The 27045-nt window shown below is 39.2% G+C and overlaps 1 protein-coding gene across 2 annotated transcripts; it reads left to right on the top strand.

Moving 5' to 3' along the window:
• Window positions 1-3202: 3202 nt before the first annotated feature.
• On the top strand, window positions 3203-24943 carry LOC103972961 (uncharacterized). 2 transcript variants are annotated; one of them, XM_009387386.3, is made up of 7 exons: window positions 3203-3438; window positions 4259-4289; window positions 4384-4402; window positions 4689-4789; window positions 22736-22834; window positions 24024-24199; window positions 24685-24943. In XM_009387386.3, exons 1-7 carry the CDS (start codon window positions 3268-3270, stop codon window positions 24769-24771), a joined length of 684 nt encoding a protein of 227 aa, XP_009385661.1. In that variant the 5' UTR covers window positions 3203-3267; the 3' UTR covers window positions 24772-24943. The 2 variants fall into 2 exon arrangements, 1 of the variants encoding a protein (XP_009385661.1); XR_010480376.1 differs by lacking the exons at window positions 3203-3438; window positions 4259-4289; window positions 4384-4402; window positions 4689-4789; window positions 24685-24943 and adding an exon at window positions 8991-20374 and having other exon boundaries at window positions 24024-24061.
• Window positions 24944-27045: the final 2102 nt, after the last annotated feature.

Raw genomic sequence — 27045 nt, 5'->3', positions numbered from 1 at the left:
ATATGTTTAACAAAGAATCTCATTCAACACTCAAGAACAAAATATATTGATATTAGACATCACTTTATACGAGATCATATTACTAATCATGATGTAATCATAGAGTTTATAGATACTAAGCATCAACTAGCTGATATTTTTATAAAACCTCTAAGTGAAGAACAATTTGATTTCATAAGAAGAGAATTAGGAATGTTGATGTGTCCGAATGCATAAACTTGTTAAGATTATTTTTTGGACTTTTATTTAATGATCAAATCACTTAATTGCTATGATGATTTTACACAATTACATGCCTTAATTATATGTTGGAAATTATGTGTTTTGGATACAAAAATTTCCATGATAATAAGCATGTTTTATCTTCATGATTGAATTTGAAAATCTATAGCAAAACCTCGTCTATGGAAGTGTTAATTTTATTTTCAGATTCTCTTAACTAGTGATGTCCTAACAATCGGATTTTCTCGGTACATTATTCTCTTCCGAACTTAATAAGCATATGTCATATCGAGTTTGATTCTCATCATTAATTTTTGACATATGAAATCAACTAGCAAATACATCTCTCATACACTTCTCATGTGAAAAATATTTTTTTTGAAATGGATTTGATAAAATGATTCCTATTTGTAAATTCTTTCTTAAAATATGGATGTTAGTGTTTTTACTTGCAAGGATTTGTTTCACATACATATCTTGATCCTTGTAAAAATGAAGTATAATTTAATCTGTCATCGATTTTAACTTTATTCAAAGTAAACTCACAAATAGCTGGTATCACAAATAGCCTTCCTCCTTCGTGTAAAAAGATAATAACAAATAAAAAGGATGAAGTATTCAAAGCTATCTCCATGTCATGTTTTCCTTGAGATGTTTGCATAATTTGTATCCTATCACTCACTGTTGGAAAATGACATGAACCTAGTTATGGCATGAATAATTACCGCACTTATGCTTAAAATTTGCTTATATCGTTCTCCTTTTTGTTGATGACAAAGGGGGAGAGATATATGAATTGATGCTATGAGTATTGATGCTATGATTATGCCATGCTTGCATCATCAAAAATATATGAATTGATGATAACTATGATTGCCATATTTGCATTATGCCATGTTTGCATCATGTTAAGATATCAAGAACTTGCATCGTAATTTTACGTGTTGATATCTTACCATGCGATGAAATGCTATGATTGCTAAAACACTTGAAATGTGTGCATCATGTTAAGATATTAAAATCTTACTTCAAAATTTTACATGTTGATATCTTACCATATGATGAATTGCTACCATTACCATCATTTACATTTGAAATTTGAAAATGGATGTCAAGCCTTGACATCATTTTCAGAGAGATACATCATGATAGGAATCATGATGAGAGTATTGATAAGGTTAAATGATTTTAACTTATCAATATGTCTCTTGAATTCAAAGGCTTTGAATTCAAGAATGACTTATCTCAAGTATAGCATATAGATAGGGAGAGTTAAGATTAACTCCGTTATCAATTGATTGTCATCATAAAAAAGGGGGAGATTATTGAATCTCGGATTTTGATGATGAAGTCAATTATCATTTGTTATCTAATCCATATGTTGAGATAAGTGTGTAGGATTAACTATGATGGAAGAAAGACATGCAGCAGGAGTTGCGCCGGAGTCAAGACTATGATCACATTGGGAGTTCGAGAGTTCGACGGAAGTCCGGACGGTCGTCGGAGGTTCTACGGGAACAAATTCGAGAAGTCCAGAAGCTTGCCAAAGAAGCTCATCGGAACTCGCCAAGTGGATCATCACAAGTCCAGGAGTTTGCCGGAAGTCCGTCGAAGCATCGTCGAAGGTTCATCGGATGTTCACCGGAAGTTTGCCGGAAGCTCGCTGAAAGAAGCGATTGACGCACCGGAGTAAGTTGTAGTAAATGTCTTAAGAAATATCGTAGTTAGCATGTAGATTAAGTTAGGAATGGGAGGTAATCCCATTAACTTAATCTGGGGGCAATTGGGCCCTTGACAGACCCAAATTGGGCAGAATGGATCAGCCCATTCGGACCCAGATCTCTTGGCCAGCGATGGCACCGCTCAGGGCTAAGTCTTCGAGCTAGGCTGGGTGGTGGAACCGCCCCTGACAAGTAGTGGAACCCCCTGAGCTCGGTCTCCGAGCTCTGCCAAGCGGTGCAACTGCCCCAGTCAGGCGGTGGCACCGCCTGGGCTTAGTCTTTGAGCGAGACTAGGCGGTGCAACTGCCCCTGTCAAGCTGTGGCATCGCTAGAGCTCGGTCTCCGAGCTCTGTCAGGTGGTTGTACCGCCCCAGTCAGAGGTGGTACCGCTAGGACCTCGAAAATCCAAGGAAAGATATTTTTGAGCTCCAAATTCAAACTAGTATGGGGCCTATATATACCCCACCCTTTCCTGCATGAAAGGACACCGAAAGCTTGATCTTACTTTGTGATTTTAGAGCTCAAAAGTGTTGTAAAGTCTATAAGTTCTCCTCCCTCTTTTCTTCCAAGTTTTGATCTTTCAAGAGAGGAGAGAAAAGTTTGTAAGGGTTATCTCCTAAGCCCGTCAAAAGGAGCGAAACTGTAAAAGGGTGGTTGGCCTTCGCCTATTGAAGGAAGGCCTCTAGTGGACGTCGGTGACCTCGTTGGTGGAGGAAGCCAAAAGTGGATGTAGGTCAAGATTGACTGAACCACTCTAAATCTCGGTTTGCATTTACTTTGAGCATCTTATCTTTATTGCAAACCTCCTCAGTAGCTTATTGCCTTTTGCTCATTTACGAACGTGTTTCATAGTTAAGTATTTTCTAAATCGACGTTAAGACGGAAATCAGTTTTATCGTACGAACATCATATTTCAATTTGCGCTTACATTCTGATTTCTATCTTAATTGCAAACTGCTTTCCTTACTTTACTTCAAATACGTTTCCGTAAGCTTTCAAAGTTATTCTATGCACGAAACGACTTTTACGTCGAAATCGGATTTCAACGTACGAACGCAGTTTTAAACGTCGAAAGTTTTTCGCTGCACTAATTCACCCCCCCTCTTGGTGCTCTTGATCCTAACAGATTACCGAGAATTAATAATAAATACGGTATATTTTAGGGGCTGAATATAAAAATGAAATTAAACAAAACATGTCAATGGTACGAAGTTTTTTACGGGTTAATAACAACAATAGAATACATATTAGGGGCAGGGCAACTGCAACCTTAAAAACAGGGCAAGTCGGCAGAAGTTTCTGTTTGTTGTCGCACTGGTGGAAAATGGAGGCGGAGAAGGAGAAGCCGGAAATCGTGTGGAAGGCGGAGAAGCTGGTGGCTGCGACCATGGGAGAGCGCGACGCGTCCCACGACGCCGCCCACGCATTTAGGGTGCGCGGCCTCGCCCTCTCCCTCGCCAAAGAAGAGGCCTTGTCTGGCCCCTCCTTAGAAATAGTAAGAATCTATCTTCCCATTCTCTTCTCCTGTTTCTTCTTGTCCTTCAGCAATTTCATCCCGTCAAGAAACGATACGATGATGGAGCATTAAGCACAAAGCTTGTTTCCAATCTGTTTGTGCTGGTCGTTCGAAAGTTTCATTTTTATGATGGTTCGAAGAATGTTCTTATTATGGCCCGAAAGTTAGCCTTTTTATTTCACTGAGTTGTTCCCTCATCCAATTGTTGTTCTTGTTGATTTGACACATAGGGTTTCGTGAGATACGAAATATTTCACAATTTGATTTTTCCTAGTGTTTCTTCTGTGCAGTCGTCCTGCATTGGAATATCAGTTAAAGTTTGATTACTATCAGGAGGTAGGCTTTATTTTTGTGCATTCAGGACTTGAGGATGATCGAGTAACGCCACAAAATTACCGGTTGATTACTTTTGAGGGTAAACCTCTTATGGGTTGCGACGCAAATGAACGATGCATCGCTTCCTTTGATGTTGGAGTGCCTGGCTCATCTTGCTGTTGAACTTGTTATGTCCGACCAATTAGAAACTGTACCATATTGGAAGAGAAGCAGGAAATTGATTCCATTTAGGATTGTGCTGTTGGTTCCAAATTAAAAAGAACTCCAAATTGTTTCTTTCATGTCTCTGCACTTACTTGGTCCCTTATCTTTTTCCTGTATGTGCTACCACATATGCACAATAGATGCAGAAATTAACATGGAGGTGCATTGTTGTGCAAATTTGGAGCATAGAGAATGTTGCTGTTTTTCTTGAATCTTGATCCTAAATCTCTAAAGCTATGATCTTTTGGCTTTTGATTAGGTGGAACTTGCTGCTCTTCTTCATGACATAGGTAATGGTTGTTTTTTTCTTACTGATTTTGGAGAATATTGTCTTTTATCATTTAATTAAATTTGATATTCATGTGAGTACACTTTCTACTGCAGGAGATTACAAGTACGCCAAGTGGGTATTGCTACTTTTGCCACATGTCTAAATAGTTTACCATATATTGTGATTCTGTTTTTAGTTGATATTCCTGAATTATGATCAGGTTGCTGATTGTATATTTCACAATAATAGTCAGATTTGTAATTTTGGAGTTCTGTTTATCTTGGTATGCTTGAACTTGATTTCACCTTTGTTAGTCAGTGAGATGATGAGTTTCCTAATCTTGTAAATTCTTTTTGCAAATTTTTAATTTTCTCTGTTTTTGGTGTCAAGTTTTGTACTTCAAGTTCAAATATTGCAGGGATTTGACTGAGGATACCACCACTGTAGAGAAGTTTCTTGAGGAAGAGGGACTAGAAGAAAGAAAAAGAGAAAAGATTCTTGCTATCATTAGGCACATGGGTGAGCTTTCTTGAATGTGAATATATGTTGTATTTCGACATTCTTTTCCCCATTTAACTCTTCTCAATACAAGCTTATATCATATTGGCTGTGTACATTCAGCACAGAACATGCTATGCAACTAATGTTTTGTATTTGATAGTCTCTCCATAATGTCTTCAAATTGCTTGGTTGATTGGAATTGGGCATCAACATGAACTGATGACATGGCATCCTAAATACATGTAACACATTTTGTATTTGCACTATCCTAATAGAAAAAGTATGTTGTTCATCAATGCATACAGGAGCAACATTCTCGAAGATAAACTTTTTGTTGGAAAAATGCAGGTCTAGTTTGATCTTGTTTTGTCAGATTGTTGTATATTGCTAGATAATCCCATAGATAAGATTTCTCCACTGAGATATTAGAAGCTAGATATTCAATTGCCATTTGGTGGAAATAGTAATGAACATCTATGTGCTTTGAGCAGAAAAAGAGGTTTGAAATGTGGAAAAGATATTCACATTGTCTTGAAGGTAAATTATCTGAAAGGGCCTCTTCCATCTTTGATTAGAAGAAAGAAAGGATCAATCTTGTAGTATCCATTATGCTCGTTGCTACTCTATCGATTAACGAACTTTATAACTTCAGATTGCAACTTATTTTAACATGAGTTGAGAAAACTGCTACTCAAACAAAGGCATGAAGTTACCTACTGAAAACAAAAGATGAAAAGGGGAAAATTTGTAAAAAAGGCAAAGAACTCTACTAAAAGAGAAATTGGAAAATGAAAAGAAAATGGGAGAAATGTAAAATATTGAATATTATCTCTATGATGGACAGAAGCCAATATGAAAGTAGCAATTGTTATATAAGGTTATAATGCATGAACTTCTTTAGAATGTGGTCCATTGGAAGCATGGATTAAAAACAGTTATGGCTTGTGGATCGCTCGATATGATTACAATATTGATTGGAATCCAACACAATTTCTTAACACACTATCATAGATTGTTGGCAGTGAAGGTGTTCGATGTAATATCCATGCTTTTTAGTTTGTTTAACAGTTTGCAGTAGGCTTGATAGCCCCATTTGGTTGGGTTATAGCCATTTTTTGCTTGTAATAGCAACTCGCATGTGGTCTACCCAAAAATGAAGCCTCTATCTAACCTGCAACATCTAGATATTTCCTAGAGTAGAGATATGACCAAAACGTCAGCTATGTTAGCACCCTAGAACCCCTAGGTGGCATAGGGCTGGATGTGGTTCCGGGGTAGTATTACATTAATACCATAATTTTAATTAAGAGCAATTTTGTACTTGAGCATAATGAGAGGAACCTAGAGTTAGTTAGCCCCCTCCCCTTATACTTACAGCCAATATCTCCTTCTCCCTTATTGTGATAGAGAGTGTGACTATCAAGGAAGACGAGGATAACGTTAGGGCATCAACCACAAGAGGATCCGAATCTTTGACTTTTCCTAGTCTTATGTAGATGTCGATATGTTCCTTTGCTTTTCTTTCTTGCATCTAAAATTATTGTGCTTTCCTATCGTCTAGATTCTATTCTTGTTCAACGATCTCGATGAATTTAGATTAAATAATATGTTGAAATTTGTTGGGGAAGAAAAGAGAATACGTAATTGTATTGAAGAGAAAATTGCAATATATATTGAAAGTTTTGGATATAGTTCTCTCTTTCGCAAAGAGAGTTTTCTATAGAAAATTCTAGATCTAAACTTAGGTTTATAGTTTTGTCCACTAATATTCAGTTTTAGGCACAATGACCTATCAAAATTACACATAAACTGCATTATAAAGTTAAAATTACTCCTCAACACCCCTGCTTAATTTATAATTTTGAGATGCCTCTTGAACTTCTCAAATTCTCTAATGTGACTATGAGGAAATCTAAAGGTTGATCAGTTGTACTGATGAACTTCAAATATATCTCATCTTTGTTCACCAAGCCTCTAATGAAGTGGTGACAAAGTTCAATGTGTTTTGACCTTGTACAAAAAATAGGATTTTTTGTCATTGCATTTGAAGACATATTGTCACAATCAATGGTTATTGGTTGTACTTGTAGTTGATGCAAATATGAGAGTATTCTTCTCAACCAAATAGCTTCATATTGTGTATTCGTAGCAGCAATATATTCAGCTTCAACAGAGGACAATGATATTAACTTTTGCTTCTTTAAGCTCCATGATATCACCTTTGTACCTAAGCTGGAAAGATAACTATAATACATTTTTTAGTCTTCTATAGAATTAGCCCATTCACTATCTGTATAGCCAATCAACTTGTTATCTTTTTCTTTCTTATATTTGATGCCTTGCCTTGCATCTTGCTTTCTTGAAGATATGTTAATATTCTTTTAGCTACTGCATAATGTATTTTGCTATAATCATTCGTGAGCCTTGGAAACCATACTCGCAACATGTAAAATATCAGGTCTTTTTAAAGAGTGTTGTATCAACCATTTCAATTTCATCAAAATGATGTAGCTTTTCATTTAAAGTCATGGGAGTCAAAGTTGGTTTATGTATCGCCCGGGCCGGTATTAAACAGGTGGTATGTACCGGTCTGAGTGCCAATCGGTACGTAGGTTGCCCCCGGTCTAGTTCGCCATATAAAAGGGGAACCCTAAATCCTTAATAATTTTCATGTTGCCTCCGCTTCTCATGAAGTTGTGGTTGATGCCTTCGCTTCTCATGAAGTTGTGGTTGATGCCTTCGCTTCTCTCTGCGACTTCTCATCGTGATTGATGCCTTCACTTCTCACGCAGGCCGCTATCGACAACTTTTGCTTACCACCACCTTGCTGCACGCCACTATGCACGATCTTTTCCCCAATTACTTCTCAAGTATGCTTGGTGAACAAAGATGAGATATGTTTGAATTTCATTAATACAAGTGATCAACCAACATATTTCCTCACCAAAGCAGTCACATTAGAGAAATTTGAGAAGTTCAAGAAACATATTAAAGTTACAAACAAAAAAAGGGTTTTGAGGAGTAAATTATAATTTCATAATGTAGGTTGTATGCAATTTTGATAGACAATTGTTCCTAAAACTGAATATTAGTAGGCAAAACTACCTAGATTAGAAGCCTAAGTTTACATCTAAAATTTTTTAAAAGAGAGAACTCTATCAAAACTCTTAATCTATGTTGCACTCTCTCTCCAATGCAATGAAGTATTCTCATCTTTTATGTATCTAAAAGGATTAGATACATGAAGGAATCTTTTTAATGCACATGAAACTTACAAACATGCAACCCTTGTTATTTTAGTCACATTAGCACTAAAACATAACATAAAGCAGTGGCAAGAAGATTTCTAAATTCTAATATAATTAATGAAAAGTTTTTTTTGGTGAAGGTTGTTGTGGTACTTGATTAATAACAATAATTTTTTTTGTTTTTATAATTTGCAAAACAACTAAAACTAGCTTATGTAAGGAGGTAGTAGAGGACAGTGATTTAAAAAGGTGCTCGGGCGCTCGCCTAGGGGCTCGGGCGAGGCGAGGCGAGACCCGAGCGCCTCGCTTCATTTCCAGACGGGGGGCTTCAAAGAGGCGTCGCCTGGGTGCTCGCCTAAGCCCAGGCGCTGGGCACTTCGGGCAAGCGCTTGGGCTAAACCAGGCGACCGAACCAGCGTTTGAGGTCTGGTTCGGTCTCCGGTGCTTTAGTTGGTTCAATCGAACCAACTAAAGCACCGATATCAGTGTGACTTCCCCAACCCTAACCCTGCTCGCCGTTCATGCTACTGTCGCCGTTGCTCGTTGCCGCTGCTGCTGTCGCCGCTCGCCGCTGCCGCTGCTGCTCCTACTGTCGTCGCTCGCCGCTCTCGCTGCCACTGCTCGCTGCTACCGCTGCCGCTCCCACTATCGCCTCTCCCGCTCCCGCTGCCGCTGCTACCGTTGCCACTGTCTCTGCTCGCTGCTCCCGCTCCCGCTGCTGCTGCCACTGTCGCTGCTCGTTACTATCGTTGCCACTGTCTCCGCTCGTTGCTTCCACTCCCGCTCCCGCCGCTCGTTGCTGCCGGTGCCATTGTCGTCGCTTGCCACTCCCGCTGTCGCTGCTGCTGCTCACTGCTGCCGCTGCCATTGTCGTCGCTCGCAGCTGCCGTTCCCGCTCTTCTCAGTCAACACCCTCAGTCTTCCGACTCTTCCCTTACACTCTTCTCCTCTTTCGATAGTATATTGTTAACAGTATATAGTATACAGTTAACTGTATACTAGTAATAGTATTTGTATTTATTAAACTAATTTAATAGCATATTTTTATTTAAAAATTTAAATAATTATATTTATTAATTATATTATATATTTTTATATTTTAGCGCCTCACTTCGCTCGGGCGAGCGCTTGGGCAAGTGCCTAGCGCCTCAGGCGTTTTTGGACCTTGGCGCCTAGCGTTTTTTAAATCACTAGTAGAGGATAACTTTGACAAAAAAAGAAGGGAATAAAATATTTATTTTCTACCAAAAAATAGAAGATACAAGATAAATTCCTTGAAGATCAACTTCTTTCTAATGCAACCTTGCAATCACGGGGCAAATTAGAATGCTTTATACTTAGATTAGGTTATAGATTTCTTAAAAAAGAAAGAGGGACTGAGCGCGTGGTTCGTGTTGGATTCGCTCATGTCTCCACCTACTAACCTACAAATACAATTAACCACAATATAGAAAGATCCCTTCATGCTTGCCATAGTTTATGTTATAACTTTTTCTCTAAAGCTTGCCATATTATAGTTAGTTGAGAGGATTAATAACTACTACTAAAATTGCATCCACAGACTAAACATAAAAGAATGGAAAAATTATTTTACCTTTCATACTTAGCTTGTAAAATAAATAAGAGACTTATACTTCCAAATTTACTTGTTCTATCTGAACACCTTGTATGTTATAGTAACCATTGGCTTTCATGCCAAGGCAGTGATAATATATGATTCCTCCAACGTTAGCCGAGCTTGAGTCTTAATTACAATGTAAGTAAAAGTAAATATGATGGCGATGGCATACTTTTTTGGTATGAACATCTTATTGATAACATATCTGTATTTGAAAACAAATAACTCATTAATTAATGCTGTACCTAAAATGAGTTAGTAATTTTTAATTAATCTTGGTCAATTGATCGTAGGTCACAATCAACCAAGTAACTTCTAAAGATGCAAGTAAATGCTTAATGTCTATGGACTTGAGGTGCTAGTCGAATGATAATTAATAAGCTATAATGGAGTTATTTATAAATATAGTTATGATTGGATGAGAAAAGAAGTAGAATGATAAGGTAGAATAATTTGCTTGATTAGTGAGTAGTGATTTAAATATGTGCTCGGGCGAGGCGAGGCCCGAGAGCCTCGTGTGTGGATCAAACGACACGCTTCAATGAGGCGTCGCTTGGGCGCTCACCCGAACTTGGGAGTCGGGCGCTTTGGGCGAGCACGCTATCACAGACAAAATTCTAAACAGGATGTTTGATGTAATGCTTATGTATGTCCGTGTCCTTTGGTTTGATCATGCTTTGCACAGCATGTAGAGGGACGGTCGAAGGCGTAACAAACCCCATTTAGTTGGGTTTGGTGGCCGTTTTAGGCTTGTAAATAAATGTTGTGTCATGTGGACACTTGTGAGAGATACTTGGTCTGTAGTGGACTATTTTAACCCTTTCTTGTGCAACTGTTCAGAGCTTGTAAAGTCTATTTGTAATATGCATTGGCTATGAAGTGTTTTATGAAATGTTTGCTTATGAATCCCGAGTGAGGCGCTTTCTCTAACCCGTTTTCTCTTTTGTAGGTCCTAAGGGACCATGGGAGGTTTCGGGGAGGCTGACCTTTGCGGATGGACACGCAAGGGTGCCGCACTACTTAGGCAAAACCAGCTAAGTCTATGATAAATGGTATCAGAGCGGGACAAGCACTCATAGAAACACTTGGCATACAAACATGGGGGACCTAGTGGGGCTGCGATGAGGGTAGCCAACACGCGCGATCGTTTGGGGGAAAATAGGGATGAAGATATAGGGAAAAGAAGTCGCTCAAAGAAGCGGGCATCTGAGATTGACATTCAGAGGAATAGCCAACCCTTCGTGGAAGAGGCACCATGAGAACAAGCAAGCTTGGAAGAATGCGTAGAGCACAAAGGTTGGGATGGTTGAGTTCGAGCTACGGCTCGACGTTGATAACTATACTTGATGGTGCTCAAGGCAAGCGAGACGCTTGGTAACGGATGAGACCATGCAATGTGGAATGGGTTGCTTAGCGACCGAAAGAGTTGTGCAAAGCTCAGAGAGGTGAGGGGAATTGCTAACTCGAAGAATTCGGTACTCATGCAAGGGCTTGTATGTGGACGATGGAATGTTCGTGGCCATCCCAAGGCGACCGAAACTCGGCGCCATAGAGCATTGGAACTTTCTCTTCGGCACAAGGACACGTCCGTAGGAGGCTGAAGTGTGTAGCAAGTTCAGCATGTTGCTAGGCCTTGAGTGGTGCAGCGGGGGTCGTATTGACGTGGAGTCGCAATCTAGCAAGTGTGTTTGCAGGAGGCAGAACAATGCATAGTTTGTTCAGCAAGTCGGAGTAGTTCAAGGGGATGGTGGTCTCTGAAACTTTCATAGGGAAGGAAACGAAGAGAGATGTTGCTCCAACGGGATAGATATCCAGGAGGGATAAGTCCCGACTCTCTAGAGGGAGAATCATATGCAATGGGCTGTACATGTTGAGGAGGAGTACCTCAAAAACAACAACTCCACGAAGCTCAATGGATTGAGCGAGCGGTGAGGAGTCGTTCAATGATCTCGCTTTAGAGAATACATTGGTGGATGCATTGCGAGATCAAGTGCGGGAGCGACCCAAGACAACACAAATGAAGGCACACTTGGAGTCGATATGGAGATCGGACTTAACGAAAGGCTGACCTATGGAATGGTGGGCGCGAGGGCCACCATCAACTCAATGCAAAACGAGGAGCGGAGCAACTTGAGTGTTACTTGGCGAAGTACCCAAGCCGCATAAAGGGAGCCGACATAGAAGATGAAACATGGAGCGGAGGCACAGAGCTTTCCTTGGACATAGATCAAGGACATGAACTCTTGTAGAGGCAAGAGCAGGATCATGTCGTTCCATGGGTCCTTCATTCTGATGGAGCGGTGACACGGGAGTGTCTAATTTACTACAATATGATTATATGAGCCTTAATTATGATCTAGTATCTTTTTCAGTCAATAATGATGCCTCATAATCTTTATCTCAGCACACTAAAAAAATGACAGCTCATCAGCATATTCTCTGCACAAAGTTAAAGCTGTTTCAAGGTGCTTTTCTTCAAGACAAAGGAATGCATTAAAGGAGTTGGTTGGCAGCTGTGAACATTTCTTCATTACTAATGAGTGCATTAAAATAGTTGGTTAGAAGCTGTAAACACTTAATTTCGAAATTCCCTATGCATGAAGGGTTGTTTCATGCACTAGTATTTATTTTGGTGTTTAGGACTTAGAAAGGACTTTAGAAAACTGAGGATATTGGCAGAAGCTCTCTTGGAGTGCTCTTTTGAACTCTGTATCTCTTGGATGCGTCCTTGAGTGGTGAGTCTTTCGCTTTCAGTTCTGTATCCTTGTTTATTATCATTAGGGTGGTGATCTTCTGTATCCCTTTTGATTTTTAAACTTGGTGGTGAGCTATATATCGTTTTATCGAAGTTTCTTCAAAAGTACGTTCCTTGCCTTTTGTGACATTTTCTATCTGAACAACTGTTATATCGGTTTTCTATCGACATCCATTCTGCAATTTTACCCTCCCGGTATCAGTTTGGTATCAGAGCTAAAGGCTAGAGATCATGGCAAGGCGGAATGGAAAAGATGTAGTTGGTGAAGGTAGCGATCACGAAGATGACGCTGAGTCGTTGAGGCTGCAGCTACGAAAATTGCTGCGTAGCCTACAAGAAAAAAATGAGATAATCGATGAACTTCAGAGTAGACATAACAAATATGAAAATGAAGCTCGAGAGTTTACTTCTGATGATGATACACTTCTTCCAAGGGAGTCGAGAAGATGTCGGAGAAGAAATGAAGTCCAAGACGAGTGGCAGAATAAATATAACCCCAGATTTGATATTCCAGAATTTGAAGGCAAAATAAATGTTGATGACTTTATCGATTGGCTTAATACAGTAGAAAGAATCTTCGATTTTCATGAACCACCAGAACAAAAGAAGGTCAAACTTGTGGCACTCAAACTCAGGCGGAATGCATCTTTTTGGTGGGAAAATCTGAAGAAACAAAGAGAACGTGAGGGGAAGAGTAAGATCGTTACATGGGAGAAAATGAAAAGGGAGCTAAAGAGAAAATATTTACCTCATAATTATAGACAAGAGATCTTTCTCAAAATACATGATTTCAAGCAAAAAGATCTTAGTGTGGAGGAGTACACTGCAGAATTTAATAATTTGATGTTAAAAGGAGAGCTTGTGGAACCGGAAGAGCAAACAATTGCAAGATACTTGGGAGGTCTGAAGTATGAGATTGCTAAAGTTGTTCAGCTACAGCCATATTGGTCTTTAAATGATATGAGCAAGCTGGCATTAAAAGTTGAAAAGCAACAGAAGTTTGAAAAGAGTTTTCGGTATAGCTCAAAAGAAGGCTACACAAAAGGAGGAAGTTCCAAGCCTACTGTCCAAAGCAAGGTGATATCGAAGGTGCAAGAAAAGGGTGAAGAATCTGCTGGCAGCAAAAAAACACCTAATTCTTCTACCCCAAGTGGCCGAAAATGCTTCAAATGTCATGGTTTTGGGCATATCGCATCAGATTGTCCAAATAGGAGGATTGTAACTTTGGTTGAAGATCATAGTGATGGAGGAGAAGATGAAACTGACAACGAACCAAAATACGATGATGATGAGGAAGAGATTACTTATGCTGATCATGGTTTGTCTATTGTATTGCAACGTAGTTTACAAGTGTCATATGTGGCCGACGATGAAAGTTGGGTGAGAAAAAATGTGTTTCACACTAAATGCACTTCTCTTGGCAAGGTGTGCTTGGTGATCATCGACAGTGGCAGCTTTGAGAACGTGGTTTCTTTGGAGATGGTGCAGAAGCTGAAGTTGGATACGATCCCTCATCCACATCCATACCAATTATGTTGGTTGCAAACAGGAAATGACATCAAGGTAACTAAAAGATGTTTAGTTTCATTTTCTATTGGCAAGTATTATAAAGATAAAGTGTGGTGTGATGTTGCCCCTATGGATGCTTGTCATTTACTATTGGGAAGACCTTGGCATTATGATAGAAGAGTGTTGTATGATGGTTATAAACATACTTATTCTTTTAAAGTGAATGAAAAGAAGATTATCTTAGCTCCATTACAACCTTCCGAAATCAGTGCGCCAAAGAAGGAAGTTAGTGCTTTTATTTCTTATAGAGAATGCAGATATGAATTGGACAAGGGCGGTCATGTTTTGGCCCTAATGGTAGTAGAGGAGAACGAACAGCATAAGGAGACACCGAAAATCATGCAACCAATCCTAGAAGAATTTCAAGATGTTATACCGGAAGAGATTCCACATGGCCTTCCACCTTTGAGAGACATTCAACATCACACTGATCTTATTCCGGGGGCTGTTCTACCTAATAAGGCTGCGTACAGAATGAGTCCTAAAGAACATGAAGAACTTCAAAGGCAAGTTGATGAATTAGTGAAAAAGGGGTTAATTCGGGAGAGCATGAGTCCCTGTGCAGTTCCAGCCTTGTTGGTGCCTAAGAAAGATGGTTCTTGGAGAATGTGCGTGGACAGTCGCACCATCAACAAAATCACAGTGGACTATCGCTTTCCTATTCCAAGGTTAGATGACTTACTTGATCAATTGTGTGGTGCTTGTATTTTCTCAAAAATTGATTTGAGGAGTGGCTATCACCAAATAAGAATGAGGCTCGGAGATGAGTGGAAAACAGCGTTTAAAACTAGAGAAGGCTTATATGAATGGTTGGTTATGCCATTTGGACTATCTAATGCTCCTAGCACATTCATGAGATTTATGAATCACATACTTAAGCCATTCATTGGAATATTTGTTGTTGTTTATTTTGACGATATATTGGTGTACAGCAAGAGTGAAGAGGAGTATATGAGTTATCTGAAAGAAATCTTTCTTATTTTGAGGCAGCAAAAACTTTATGCTAATCTAAACAAATGTGATTTCTTTACTTCTAGTGTGGTGTTTTTGGGGTATGTTGTTTCAAAAGATGGAATCATGATGGATCAAAGTAAGGTGGAAGCTATTCTCAATTGGCCAACACCTGCTTCATTACATGATGTGAGGAGTTTCCATGGCTTAACATCTTTTTATAGAAGATTCATCAAGAGTTTCAGCTCTATTGTCGCTCCAATCACCGAATGTCTGAAATGTGACAAATTCAAATGGACTAGTGAGGCTAACGATGCTTTTGAGCTTTTGAAAAGAAAGGTTACTGAGGCTCCTATCTTAGTTCTACCAAATTTTGATAATGTGTTTGAAGTTGAATGTGATGCATCTAATGTGGGAATTGGTGCTGTTTTGAGTCAAGACGGAAGGCCCATTGCATTTTTTAGTGAAAAGCTGAATGATACAAGAAAGAAATACTCTACTTATGATAAGGAGTTTTATGCGATTTATCGAGCTTTGTCTCATTGGAGTCAATATTTTCTCGCCAAGCCATTTGTTCTATATTCTGATCACGAGGCATTAAAGTTCATTAATCATCAGCACAAGCTAAACAAGAGGCATGCAGCTTGGGTGGAGTTCTTACAATCTTACAACTTTACAATCAAGCACAAATCTGGTGTTCAAAATGTAGTTGCTGACGCATTGAGCAGAAAGCATTCTTTATTATCAGCAATGGAAGTCAAAGTGGTTGGATTTGAAACATTCAAAGATCTATATGAGAATGATGTGGATTTTGGCTCGATATGGCAGAATTGCAAATCAGGTTCCTTTCAACAATTTTCGATCTTTGATGGTTTTCTTTTTCGAGCGAATGCTTTATGTGTTCTAACTTGTTCTTTGAGACAAGTAATTCTAGCTGAAGCTCATGGTGGTGTTTTGGAAGGACATTTCGGTAGGGACAAGACTCTAGCTCTTGTTCAATCAAATTTCTACTGGCCTAAAATGTTCAGAGATGTGGATAGACATGTGAAGCAATGCCGATTATGTCATTTGGCAAAAACAAGAAGTCAAAATTCTGGGTTGTACACTCCATTGCCAGTGCCAAATGCTCCATGGGAGGATGTGAGTCTTGATTTCGTTTTGGGACTGCCAAGAACTCAAAGGAACAAGGATTCTATCATGGTTGTTGTTGATAGATTTTCAAAAATGTCTCACTTTGTTCCATGCAATAAATCAAATGATGCATCTCATATTGCTGATTTATATTTTAAGGAGATTGTTAAATTGCATGGTATTCCAAGAACTATGGTGTCTGATCGAGATTCAAAATTTGTTAGTCATTTTTGGAGAACTCTTTGGAGGAAGCTGGGTACTTCTTTGAATTTCAGTAGCTCGCATCATCCACAAACCGATGGGCAAACTGAGGTAACAAACCGAAGCTTGGGAAATTTACTTAGAAGCTATGTTGGCAAGAATATTAAGCAATGGGATGTCATTCTTCCACAAATTGAGTTTGCTTACAATCGTTCTATGCATCATAGTATTGGTAAGAGTCCTTTTGAGGTAGTTTATGGTGCTAATCCTGCTGGTCCTTTGGACTTAATCCCTCACTCTATAACAAAGCAATTTAGTGGAGATGCTGATGAAAGAGCTAAGCAGATAAAGAAGCTGCATGAGGGTGTGAAAGCAACCATTGAGAAGCAAAATGAGAGGTACATGCATGCTGCCAACAAACACAGAAAACATGTGGAGTTTAATGCAGGTGATTTGGTCTGGATTCATCTAAGGAAGGAGAGGTTTCCACCAGGCAAATTTGGAAAATTGAAACCAAAGGCTGATGGTCCATTCAAGGTGCTTAAGAGAATTGGCAGAAATGCTTATGAGATAGAGCTACTTGAAGATTACGGAGTATCCCCAACATTTAATGTGGCTGATTTGAGTCCTTTTTATAATCATGTTGATGAATCAAACGAAGACTTGAGGACAAGTCTCATTCAACCGGGGGAGATTGACACGGGAGTGTCTAATTTACTACAATCTGATTATATGAGCCTTAATTATGATCTAGTATCTTTTTCAGTCAATAATGATGCCTCATAATCTTTATCTCAGCACACTAAAAAAATGATAGCTCATCAGCATATTCTTTGCACAAAGTTAAAGCTGTTTCAAGGTGCTTTTCTTCAAGACAAAGGAATGCATTAAAGGAGTTGGTTGGCAGCTGTGAACATTTCTTCATTACCAATGAGTGCATTAAAATAGTTGGTTAGAAGCTGTAAACACTTAATTTCGAAATTCCCTATGCATGAAGGGTTGTTTCATGCACTAGTATTTATTTTGGTGTTTAGGACTTAGAAAGGACTTTAGAAAACTGAGGATATTGGCAGAAGCTCTCTTGGAGTGCTCTTTTGAACTCTGTATCTCTTGGATGCGTCCTTGAGTGGTGAGTCTTTCGCTTTCAGTTCTGTATCCTTGTTTATTATCATTAGGGTGGTGATCTTCTGTATCCCTTTTGATTTTTAAACTTGGTGGTGAGCTATATATCGTTTTATCGAAGTTTCTTCAAAAGTACGTTCCTTGCCTTTTGTGACATTTTCTATCTGAACAACTGTTATATCGGTTTTCTATCGACATCCATTCTGCAATTTTACCCTCCCGGTATCAAGCGGGCTCATCTTACATGGTGCCAAAGACAAAGGGAGCTTCGAGGCACATGCACCTTACCTCAGAGAAGCATTTGACGGAGGAATTGAGGCGACTCTGTTGAATCTCGTATTTTGATGATGAAACCACTTGATATGTGTTTATATTTTAATCTGCGTTTTGAGTGACGCAGGATGCTTCGATCAGGATGAGACAATTAAAGCAGGAAAAATCATGTTGTGCCGGAGGAACATGTCAGAAGATTGGATGTCGGGCCGATGGATCGGTCGACGTATCGACAGAAGGCTTCGGGCCGTGGACTTGGGCATCGGGCCAAGAAAAGCGGGTATTGCGCCAAGGATATCGGAGTTGCGGAGTCAACTGGCCGATTGGGCAATAGGTCGCAGGAGAGGACGATGCGCCGAAGAATCGGATGAAGCGTCGAGGGACCAATGACATGCCAGACAACTTAGTTAATTGCTTAGGATTAATTGTCTCGATCGAAGTTTTGTTTTAAGTGTGCAGGATTAACTACGATGAAAGTAAGATATGCAGCAAGAGTTGAGCCGGAGTCAAAGACTATAACCACATTGGGAGTTGAGAGCTTGACGGAAGTCCGGACGGTCGTCGGAGGTTCTGCGGGAACAAATCCGAGAAGTCCAGGAGCTTGCCAAAAGAAGCTCGTCGGAACTCGTCAAGTGGATCGTCGCAAGTCCAGGAGTTTGCCGGAAGTCGGTTGGAGCATCGCCAGATGTTCGCCGGAAGCTCGCCGGAAGAAGCGATTGACGCACCGGAGCAAGCTGTAGTAAATGTCTTAAGAATTGTCGTAGTTAGCATGTAGATTAAGTTAGGAATGAGTAACTTAATCTGGGGGCAATTGGGCCTTTGACAGACCCAAATTGGGCCGAATGGATCAACCCATTCGGACTAGAATTCTTACTAGGCGGTGGCACCGCCCAAGAAAGGGTCTCCCAGGAAAGTTGGGGGGTGCAACCGCCCTAGGCAGGCGGTGGCACCACCCAGGAAAGGGTCTCCCAGGAAAGCTGGGCGGTGCAACCGCCCCTGACAGGCGGTGGCACCGCCAGGGCTCAGTCTCTGAGCGAGACTGGGCGGTGTAACCGCCCCTGTCAAGCGGTGGCACCGCCCAGAGGCTCAGTCTCCGAGCTCTGCCAAGCGGTGCAACCGCCCCTGACAAGCGGTGGCACCGCCCAGAGGCTCAGTCTCCGAGCTCTGCCGAGCGGTGCAATCGCCAAACCCTGGAATTCCGGGTGATGACAGTTTTGAGCTCCAAATTCAAACTGGTTTGGAGCCTATAAATATCCCTCCCATCCCTGGGTAAAAGACACAAGCACAAAGAGATTAAAAGAGAGAAAACGCTGTTGCAATCTCTAGAATTTCCCTCCTCTAGCTTAAGTGTTAGAATTCTGTTTAAGAGAGGAGAGTGAGTGCTTGTAAGGGTTGTCTCCTAAACCCAGTAAAAGGAGAAGAGGGGTGTAAGAAGGAGATTGATCTTCGCCTAGTAAAGGAAGATCGTTAGTGGATGCCGGTGGCCTCGATGGAAGAGGAATCGGAGGAGTTGATGTAGGTCACGATTGACCGAACCACTATAAACTCTCGTTTCTCTGGTTTGCATTTACTTTGAGCATATTATCTTTACTGCAAACCTCCTCAATAACTTACTGCCTTCTGCGCATTTACGATCGTGTTTCAAAGTTCAGTATTTTCCGAATCGGCGTTTAGACGTAAATCGCTTTTATCGTACGAACGCAATTTTAATCGTCGAAAGTTATTTGCTGCACTAATTCACCCCCCCCCCCCCTCTTAGTGCTCTTGATCCTAACAATTGGTATCAGAGCCCGGTATTTTCTTATTTCGGATTTACACCCGAGAGAAATGGCTCTTCATGGCTTTAAAGAGGGTTTTTCGGTTGTTCGTCCACCGTTGTTTAATGGATTGGACTACACTTATTGGAAAACTCGAATGAGAGTTTTTTTGATTTCTATGAATTTGGATTTATGGAATATTGTTAAAACGATTTTCAATTTCCCTCTAAACCGATGAACGAATGGTCGGATTTGGAGAAGAAGTATTTTTCTTTAAACGCAAAGGCTATGAATGCCTTGTTTTGTGCACTTGACAAAAATGAATTTAATCGCGTTTTGATGTGTGATTCGGGTTTTGATATTTGGAGAACTCTTGAGGTCACTCATAAAGGCACTAGCCGAGTGAAAGAGTCCAAAATCAACTTTTTGATGCATGATTTCGAGCTTTTTCAAATGAAGCCAAGCGAAACCATTGGTGACATGTACACCCGTTTTACGGATGTCGTCAATGGTTTAAAAGCTCTTGGAAAATGTTTTTCGGATTTTGAACTCGTAAACAAGATTTTGCGTTCTCTTTCTAAGAAGTGGGATTCAAAAGTAACTGCAATACAAGAAGCTAAAATCCTAAACAACTTACCACTTGAATAACTAATTGGTTCGTTGATGACATATGAAATGGTGCACAATGCACATGATGAACAAAATCACCTTCCAAAGAACAGGAAGGATTTGGAACTCCGGACAAATGAATACCACTTGAGCAATGACTCAAGTGATGAGGACAATGATGAACTTGAACTTCGAATACTAAATCTTAATAAGTTTATTAAACAAAAATCTAAAATAAACAATAAACTTGAACGAAGGAAGAGGCCAAAGAAGAACACAAATTGGGATGAATCGAGCTCCTCCGAAGACGAGGAGAAAATCAAGAAAGACGAGGTGGCAAACTACGCTTTAACCGCTTTCAATGATGAGGTAATCGAAATCCCCCTAATTTATTTTGAAATTACTTGATGCTTTCATGATGTATTTTCTTTTTTAGTTTAGAATTAATTTTCTTAAAAATTACATGTTTAAAAATAAAAATACAAAAATTATGATCATACTAGTAATTTTGAAAATGATAATATTACATATTTTATGATAAACAAACAAAATGATTTTGATTGAAAATATGAAATCATGGTTAAGAAGTAATAATGTTTATCATGTTGATTTCCATTGTTATTTCTCGATTTTTAATGAAATCATATTTGATTTGAAGTAATGCATAAGGTTATAATGAAAATATTGAAATTTTGATACCATGATTTGACGATTTTGTGCATGAGATTTTAAAGTTATACATGATGATTTTTGTGGTTTATTGATCTTGATGGTTTTATGATGAAATTCATTTTTCGATCCTAAACGTTGATGCATGTTTTTATTTAACATAAATGAAAAAGCATGCTAACATGAAATCAATCACTTAAAATGAAATACTTAAAAAAAGGAATTAATAGGTTTCAGTGTCCAATATTCAAATTAGAGTCATTGGTGACTCGAAGCAGTAGTAGCGAATTAAAGTTGACTACTCAACAGTAGTGTCGAGACTAGGTGGGAGTCGGTAGGTGCATTGTCACTAAAGGAGTACTAAGGATGCAAGAAAGGAGATGTAGCATCTGTAAAGGCTTCGATGAGGACATTGAAGGAATAATTGGGGAAGAATGTACAGACTACAAACTAATCGTAGCAAAGGTGTTTGATGTAATGTTTATTTTTTTTGGTTTGTTCATGCTTTAGGCAGCATGTAAAGCGCTTCAGTAGACTTGGCAACCACATTTTAGATGGTTTTTGTGGTTGTTTCTTGTTTGTGATTGCATGTCACATGCGATCATTGGGTGAAGGCAAAACTATCCAAAAACGGCTCTAGCCTGCAACTTGTTAGATTTTCCTTAATCAGAGATGCGGTCCAAAATTTCAGCCATCTCAGCATCGTAGAACCTCGGGTGGAACAAAGTTGCATGGGGCCCTGAAGTAGTGTTGGGCCGTCGCTTGGTTTCATCGAAGTGTTGGATGGGCACTTGTGCGTGTGGTACTTTGCGGATGGGCTGCCTTGGTTCTTTCGTGGCGTGCTTGTTCAAAGTTTGTGAAGTTTGTATCTGTACTTTGCATTGCCTCTAAAATGTTTGATCTAATGTCTATTTGTGGGATCCTAAGTGTATGCATCAATGAAGTGACGATGGTAGCTTGCCTATGCGTTCGCTTGTTCCCTAACCAGTTTTTTGCCCCTATGGACTACCCGAGGTTATGGGGAGGCTGTCCTTTTGTGGATGAATATTGAACTTAGACAAGGCCATATGTTGACCAGCGGAAGTCAAGCTTACCACCTAATATGTTTGACTATATCCGGCCTAGCTACCCCTATGGTCCTATCATTTTCAGAAAATTTTTCCAGACAACTCTTTTTTTATGCTTTCCTCCCATGCTCTCTCCCTCTATCATTCTCTCTCTTTCATGCATCTCCCTCTCCTCTCCTAGCAACCTTGCTTCTGCAACCCTGCTATGTCATCTTAGTCATCACCCCTCGGCATTGTGGTCACTTCGTTGTCGTTGCCGTTGCCCCACTTCATTGCCATTGTCATCGCTTTGTTTGACTTCACTATTCCTCCTCCATCTCCTTCTTACCTTCTCCTCCTTCACCACCGCCTTCTCTTCCTCTTTTCTTCTCCCTGTCCTCTCCTCTTCTAGCTCCTTTTACTCTTCCTCCTCTGCTCCTCTCCCTCCCTCTCTCCTCTTCTCCGTCTCCTCCTCCCCTCCTCTTCTCTCCCTCCTCTTAGTTTTAGCAGTACCAACTTGAATGGGGTGCTGATATGGCAGTCTGTAACAAACATCATATTGGTCTGGCTGCTGGCAGCCAAGATTTAAGACTTTGCATGGGACAAGTACAAGTGGAATTCCCAGCTTTCCAAGAAGCAAAAGATTCGTGCCTTCATAATTTTGTACCATCTCTCAGAACTGAAGTTCGTATCATCCAACTTGGGATTTGAGTTTTTTGGTAATCCCTATAGTCATCCAGATAATCCCTTATATTGTCATTTAGCATATTCTTGTTCTGTGCTTTTTCTCTTTATTGATATTCAGTTTAGGTTTATCACTCTGCAAATTGGCTTTATATTCTTGTTTCCCATGTACTTACTCTGTGCCTGTTCTCCTTGTTGATGTTCAGTTGTAAATATTGGGTTTATTTCTGTGAAGTTGCTAATAATGATGGTCTTTTTTTCCGCTAATTATTGTCAACTACACTAGCATGCAGAATATATTTCAATGTTATTATGTTTTCTTCAATTTCAGGATTTAAAAATGAAGTTGCATCTACATCATCTCCTGATTCTTCTCTAGAATTCTGCATTGTTCAAGACGCTGACCGACTTGATGCAATTGGTGCTATTGGTAAATTCCTTATATTTAATAGTTAGTACATCCTCTGTATGTTGATAGTGGAGGCAATGCCTTTGATCAAACTGACATAATCATGGAAAACACATATCCTTGCTTTTCTTTTTTTTTTCTGCTCCAGTCTTTTCGTTTTGCTTATAGAGCTGCAAGATGTAGAAAGATTATTTATGCGTACAAAGGAGAATTAAGTGGAAAGGAGACACAAGAGGTAATCAAGTCAGCAAGGATTGCCTGTTGGTCATGATGCACCAGCTGTTCTCTGGATCGCATGTCATACTTGCATGGTGTCTCTTGCAATGTTGAATGACTTGATACATACAAGGGCACACCATTAGTGGACCTTCTCTAGTAGTTTATGTGTCCTAGTTGAGTGTTATGTTGCAGAGTGATGTTAAATTGCATGTTCATTATTGTAAGAAATAAATAGAGGAATTAAGAATCAAAGAGAAAGGAATAAGGACTTGATCGTAAGAAGGAGATTGAATTAGATGGTGGCAGTGGGAAGAAAAGTTGGTTGAATTAGATGCAGTCATTAAATTTTGTTTCTTGAATGACAACTGGTAGCATCTATTAAACTGTTTTTTAAACAAATCTGCAAGGAACTGTTTATTGCAAAAGAATTTGCTAGAAACTTCCAACTCTATATTGATCTGCTTTCTAAACAAATCTTCAAGGGGAACTTTTTATTGCATCCACACATGTAAACTATTATGTCTCACAGATCAGTGGTGGCAAAATTGAAAGTGAAATGTCTAGCTTTGATCTACTTATATAATGGCATGCTTCCTTGTCAACTTTGCCTAAATCCCATCATGGTTCTTGACGCTCACTTCATATCTTTTGTTGGAAATGTTTTGATCTGTTAAATTGCAACATAACATATTTTTTCATGAGTTGAGAAATCATAGAATATTGGCTAAGATGTTTTCAGTTATATATCTTTCACATCACTGCTCACCTTCTGTTTTTCAATTATAGTATTACAATCCTTTAGAAATCTTTATTTTGATGTAACAACTTCTTGGTCCTTCCTATGTTTTTTTTTAGAATTTAATGTGACATCAGTCAGTCAGATAATTGCATTAGATGAACAATGGAGGTAAAGCCCCACAGTTCTGTGACTAGTGTGCATGCTTTGGAAACAAAAGTAACTTGGAAGCTTTCTCTATTCACTTGATTTCAGGAATTGCTCGGTGTTTCACATATGGTGGAAGTAAGAACCATATACTCTACGATCCTGAGATACCACCAAGGCAGGGTTTAACAAAAGAGAAGTATATGATGAAAGATGGAAAACAGACTTCAGTAAATCATTTTCATGAGAAGCTTTTCAAACTGAAGGATTTGATGAAGACAAAGGTATTGAAACTAGAAGTTTAATAATTGAAATTTGTTCTACTATTCAGAAATTATTTCATCAATCAACATAATACTGCATATGCAAACACGGTAGGGATCTTAATCCTTGAAGCAAATTCAACTCTATTCTGCCTGCTATTTTATATTTCATTCTAGGTCCAAATTTCTTATGCCTGGATACATTTATAAATAATCAAACCGGAACACGTATGCATTCTTAGATAAGGAAAGTGTTCTGTAATTAAGCTCCCACTAGCTTTCTCTTTTGATTTTCAGATCATTGTTTTGCCTCATTACTGTCATCGTTTACCAGATTGTCAAGGTTTCCATGTACATGTGCGTTGGACCTTTAAAGAAAAACCAAGATCGTAAACTTATGCTTCCATGTATTAAATATAATTGTCATCTAACATTGGCATTATTGTGATTTTTGTTTCTACGCTAATTGATTGATTCGTCCTATCTTCTCTTTTAATTTATTTTAGGCTGGCAAAAATAGAGCAGAGAAAAGACACAAGTTCATGGAGGACTTCTTAGCAGAGTTCTACGAGGAATGGAGTGGGAGCTCTTGAACTGCTATTCTCCTGTGGTACTTTGTATACCTCTGGTTTGAAAATACTGCAGATCGATACAAAAATATTGTAACTAATTTTTTTTTGGAGTTGAATTCTATATATGAAATTCTATACCTGATATTGTTGCCTAGAGGAGGCTAAATTTTGTTAGGCTATGGTGAATGTATCATATTCATATCGTGCTGATCAAAAGTTTTTGTATTTCACTATATTAGATTATTGGCCATTATAGTTTGTGCACTTAAATTCTTTGGTGCTGTCGTAACCAATAAACATATTAGATCGTAAAACTTTAATAAATTAATCAACAATCATCAAAGTGATGATTAGGCTTTTAATTAACACATTATTTTTGGACTATTTCTTTAATAATCATGTATTTTATATCGATATGCTTGGAACCATTAGTGTATTTATCGTTCTTATAAATGAAGATTATACATTTTCAACATGATTTTTGTGTTGAATCATAGATTTTGATAATGAAATCAATTGATAAAGTTATAATCTAATATGCGTTTGAGTGATGTAGGATTATTTTCGATCATGAAAAGATAATTTGATTGAAGTATGATGAATCAAATATTGGGTCGGAGTAGAACATATAAAAAGATTAGACGTTGGGTCGGAGGATTAGTCGACGTAACGGAAGGACTTCGTGCCATGAGTTCGGACATCGGGTCGAAGGATCAAACATTGCGCAAGGAGATTGGATATTGTGGAAGGTCAACATGTCGATTGGGTAATACATCGAAGAAGAGGATGATGCGTCGAATGATCGGACGAAGCATCGGATGAACGAATGACATGCCAAACAACATAGTATTCTTGTCTTGTAATCGTGTGTGTCTATATCGAGATAGTTTGTCTAATTGAGTCGGTTTTGGGGGGTAACCGTGCCAACTCAATTAGGGGCTCATTGGGCCTAAGTTGGGGTTGAGTTAGGCTCTTTGGAAGGCATATTCAGTGACCCAGGGTTAGGTTAAGCGGTGGCACCGCCAGGTCAGGCAGTGGAATCGCTTGTGAAATAGTGTACGTCTCCGAGAAACTCGAGCGGTGGTACTACTGGTGTCAGGTGGTGGTACCGCCCAGACTACGCGGTGGTATCACTTAGTGTTAGTCTGGTAGGTGATGGTACCCACCTAGACTGCGCGATGGTATCGCTAGTTGTCAGCCTGACAAAGGGTGGTATCGCCCAGTAATGGCGATGGTACTGTAAGGACTCGAGAAATCCGGGATGAGACTTTTTTTTGGCTCTATATTTGAAGCTATTTGGGGGCTATAAATACCCTACTCTTTTCTGCTTGGGGTAGTAAGAAATAGAGTGAAAAAGGGAAAAGTATACTTGAGAAAAAAGTTAGGAGTGAGGTCTAAAAGAGAAATGTAAAGGTAGGCGTAAATGTTCTCTCGTGAGCTTGTGAAAAGGAGAAAGAGTTATAAGAGAGTAGTTGGTCTTTTGCCCATTGAAAAAATATCATTAGTGAACGCCGATGGCCTCGACAGAAGAGGAATTGGGAGTGGACGTATGTCACGACGACCGAACCACTATAAACTTGGTTTGCATTTCTATTATGCTTTTCATTCTCATTACTAGCTGATTTACTTGCTCACTACTTTATGAACATCTCAAGTTAAACTCTTTTCCGATACGGCAATGAAAATTTCAAATCGATGTAATTTTATGAAAGCATTAATTCACCTCCCCCTCTTAGTGCCAAAACGGTCATAACAATTGGTATTAGAGCCAAGTTTGTCTCGGTTGGTTTTACACTCAAGAGAGATTAAATTGCTTCTTTTGGCTATCAAGAGGGTCACTCTATCACTCGTCCTCCTATGTTCAATGGGATGAACTATACATATTGGAAAACATGAATGAATTTTTTTTTTACTTTCTATGGATTTCAATTTGTGGAATGTCATTGAACTTGATTTTCGAACACCCTCTAAACCTATGAATAAATGAAATAATTTTGAGAAAATTATTTTCATTAAATGCTAAAGCTATGAATGTTTTATTTTGTGCTTTGGACAAAAATGAGTTTAATCGTATTTCGACTTGTGAAATTGTACATGATATCCATTGTTGACATGTACACCGTTTTACGGATGTCGTCAATGGTTTGAAAGCACTTAGTAAAAGTGATAAGACCCTAAAGTCTTATCGTAGGCTCTGATACCAAATGATAAGACCCTAAAGTCTTATCGTGGAAGAAATGGGAGAAATGTGGATGATAATGATCGCTTCGAGGGGATCAGCCTCCTTGATCGCTT

Source organism: Musa acuminata, chromosome BXJ1-2 (genome assembly GCF_036884655.1).
Source record: "Musa acuminata AAA Group cultivar baxijiao chromosome BXJ1-2, Cavendish_Baxijiao_AAA, whole genome shotgun sequence".
Lineage (NCBI taxonomy): Eukaryota > Viridiplantae > Streptophyta > Magnoliopsida > Zingiberales > Musaceae > Musa > Musa acuminata.
Note: the sequence above shows the minus strand (reverse complement) of the source record. Positions and strands in the feature narration are given on the sequence as shown.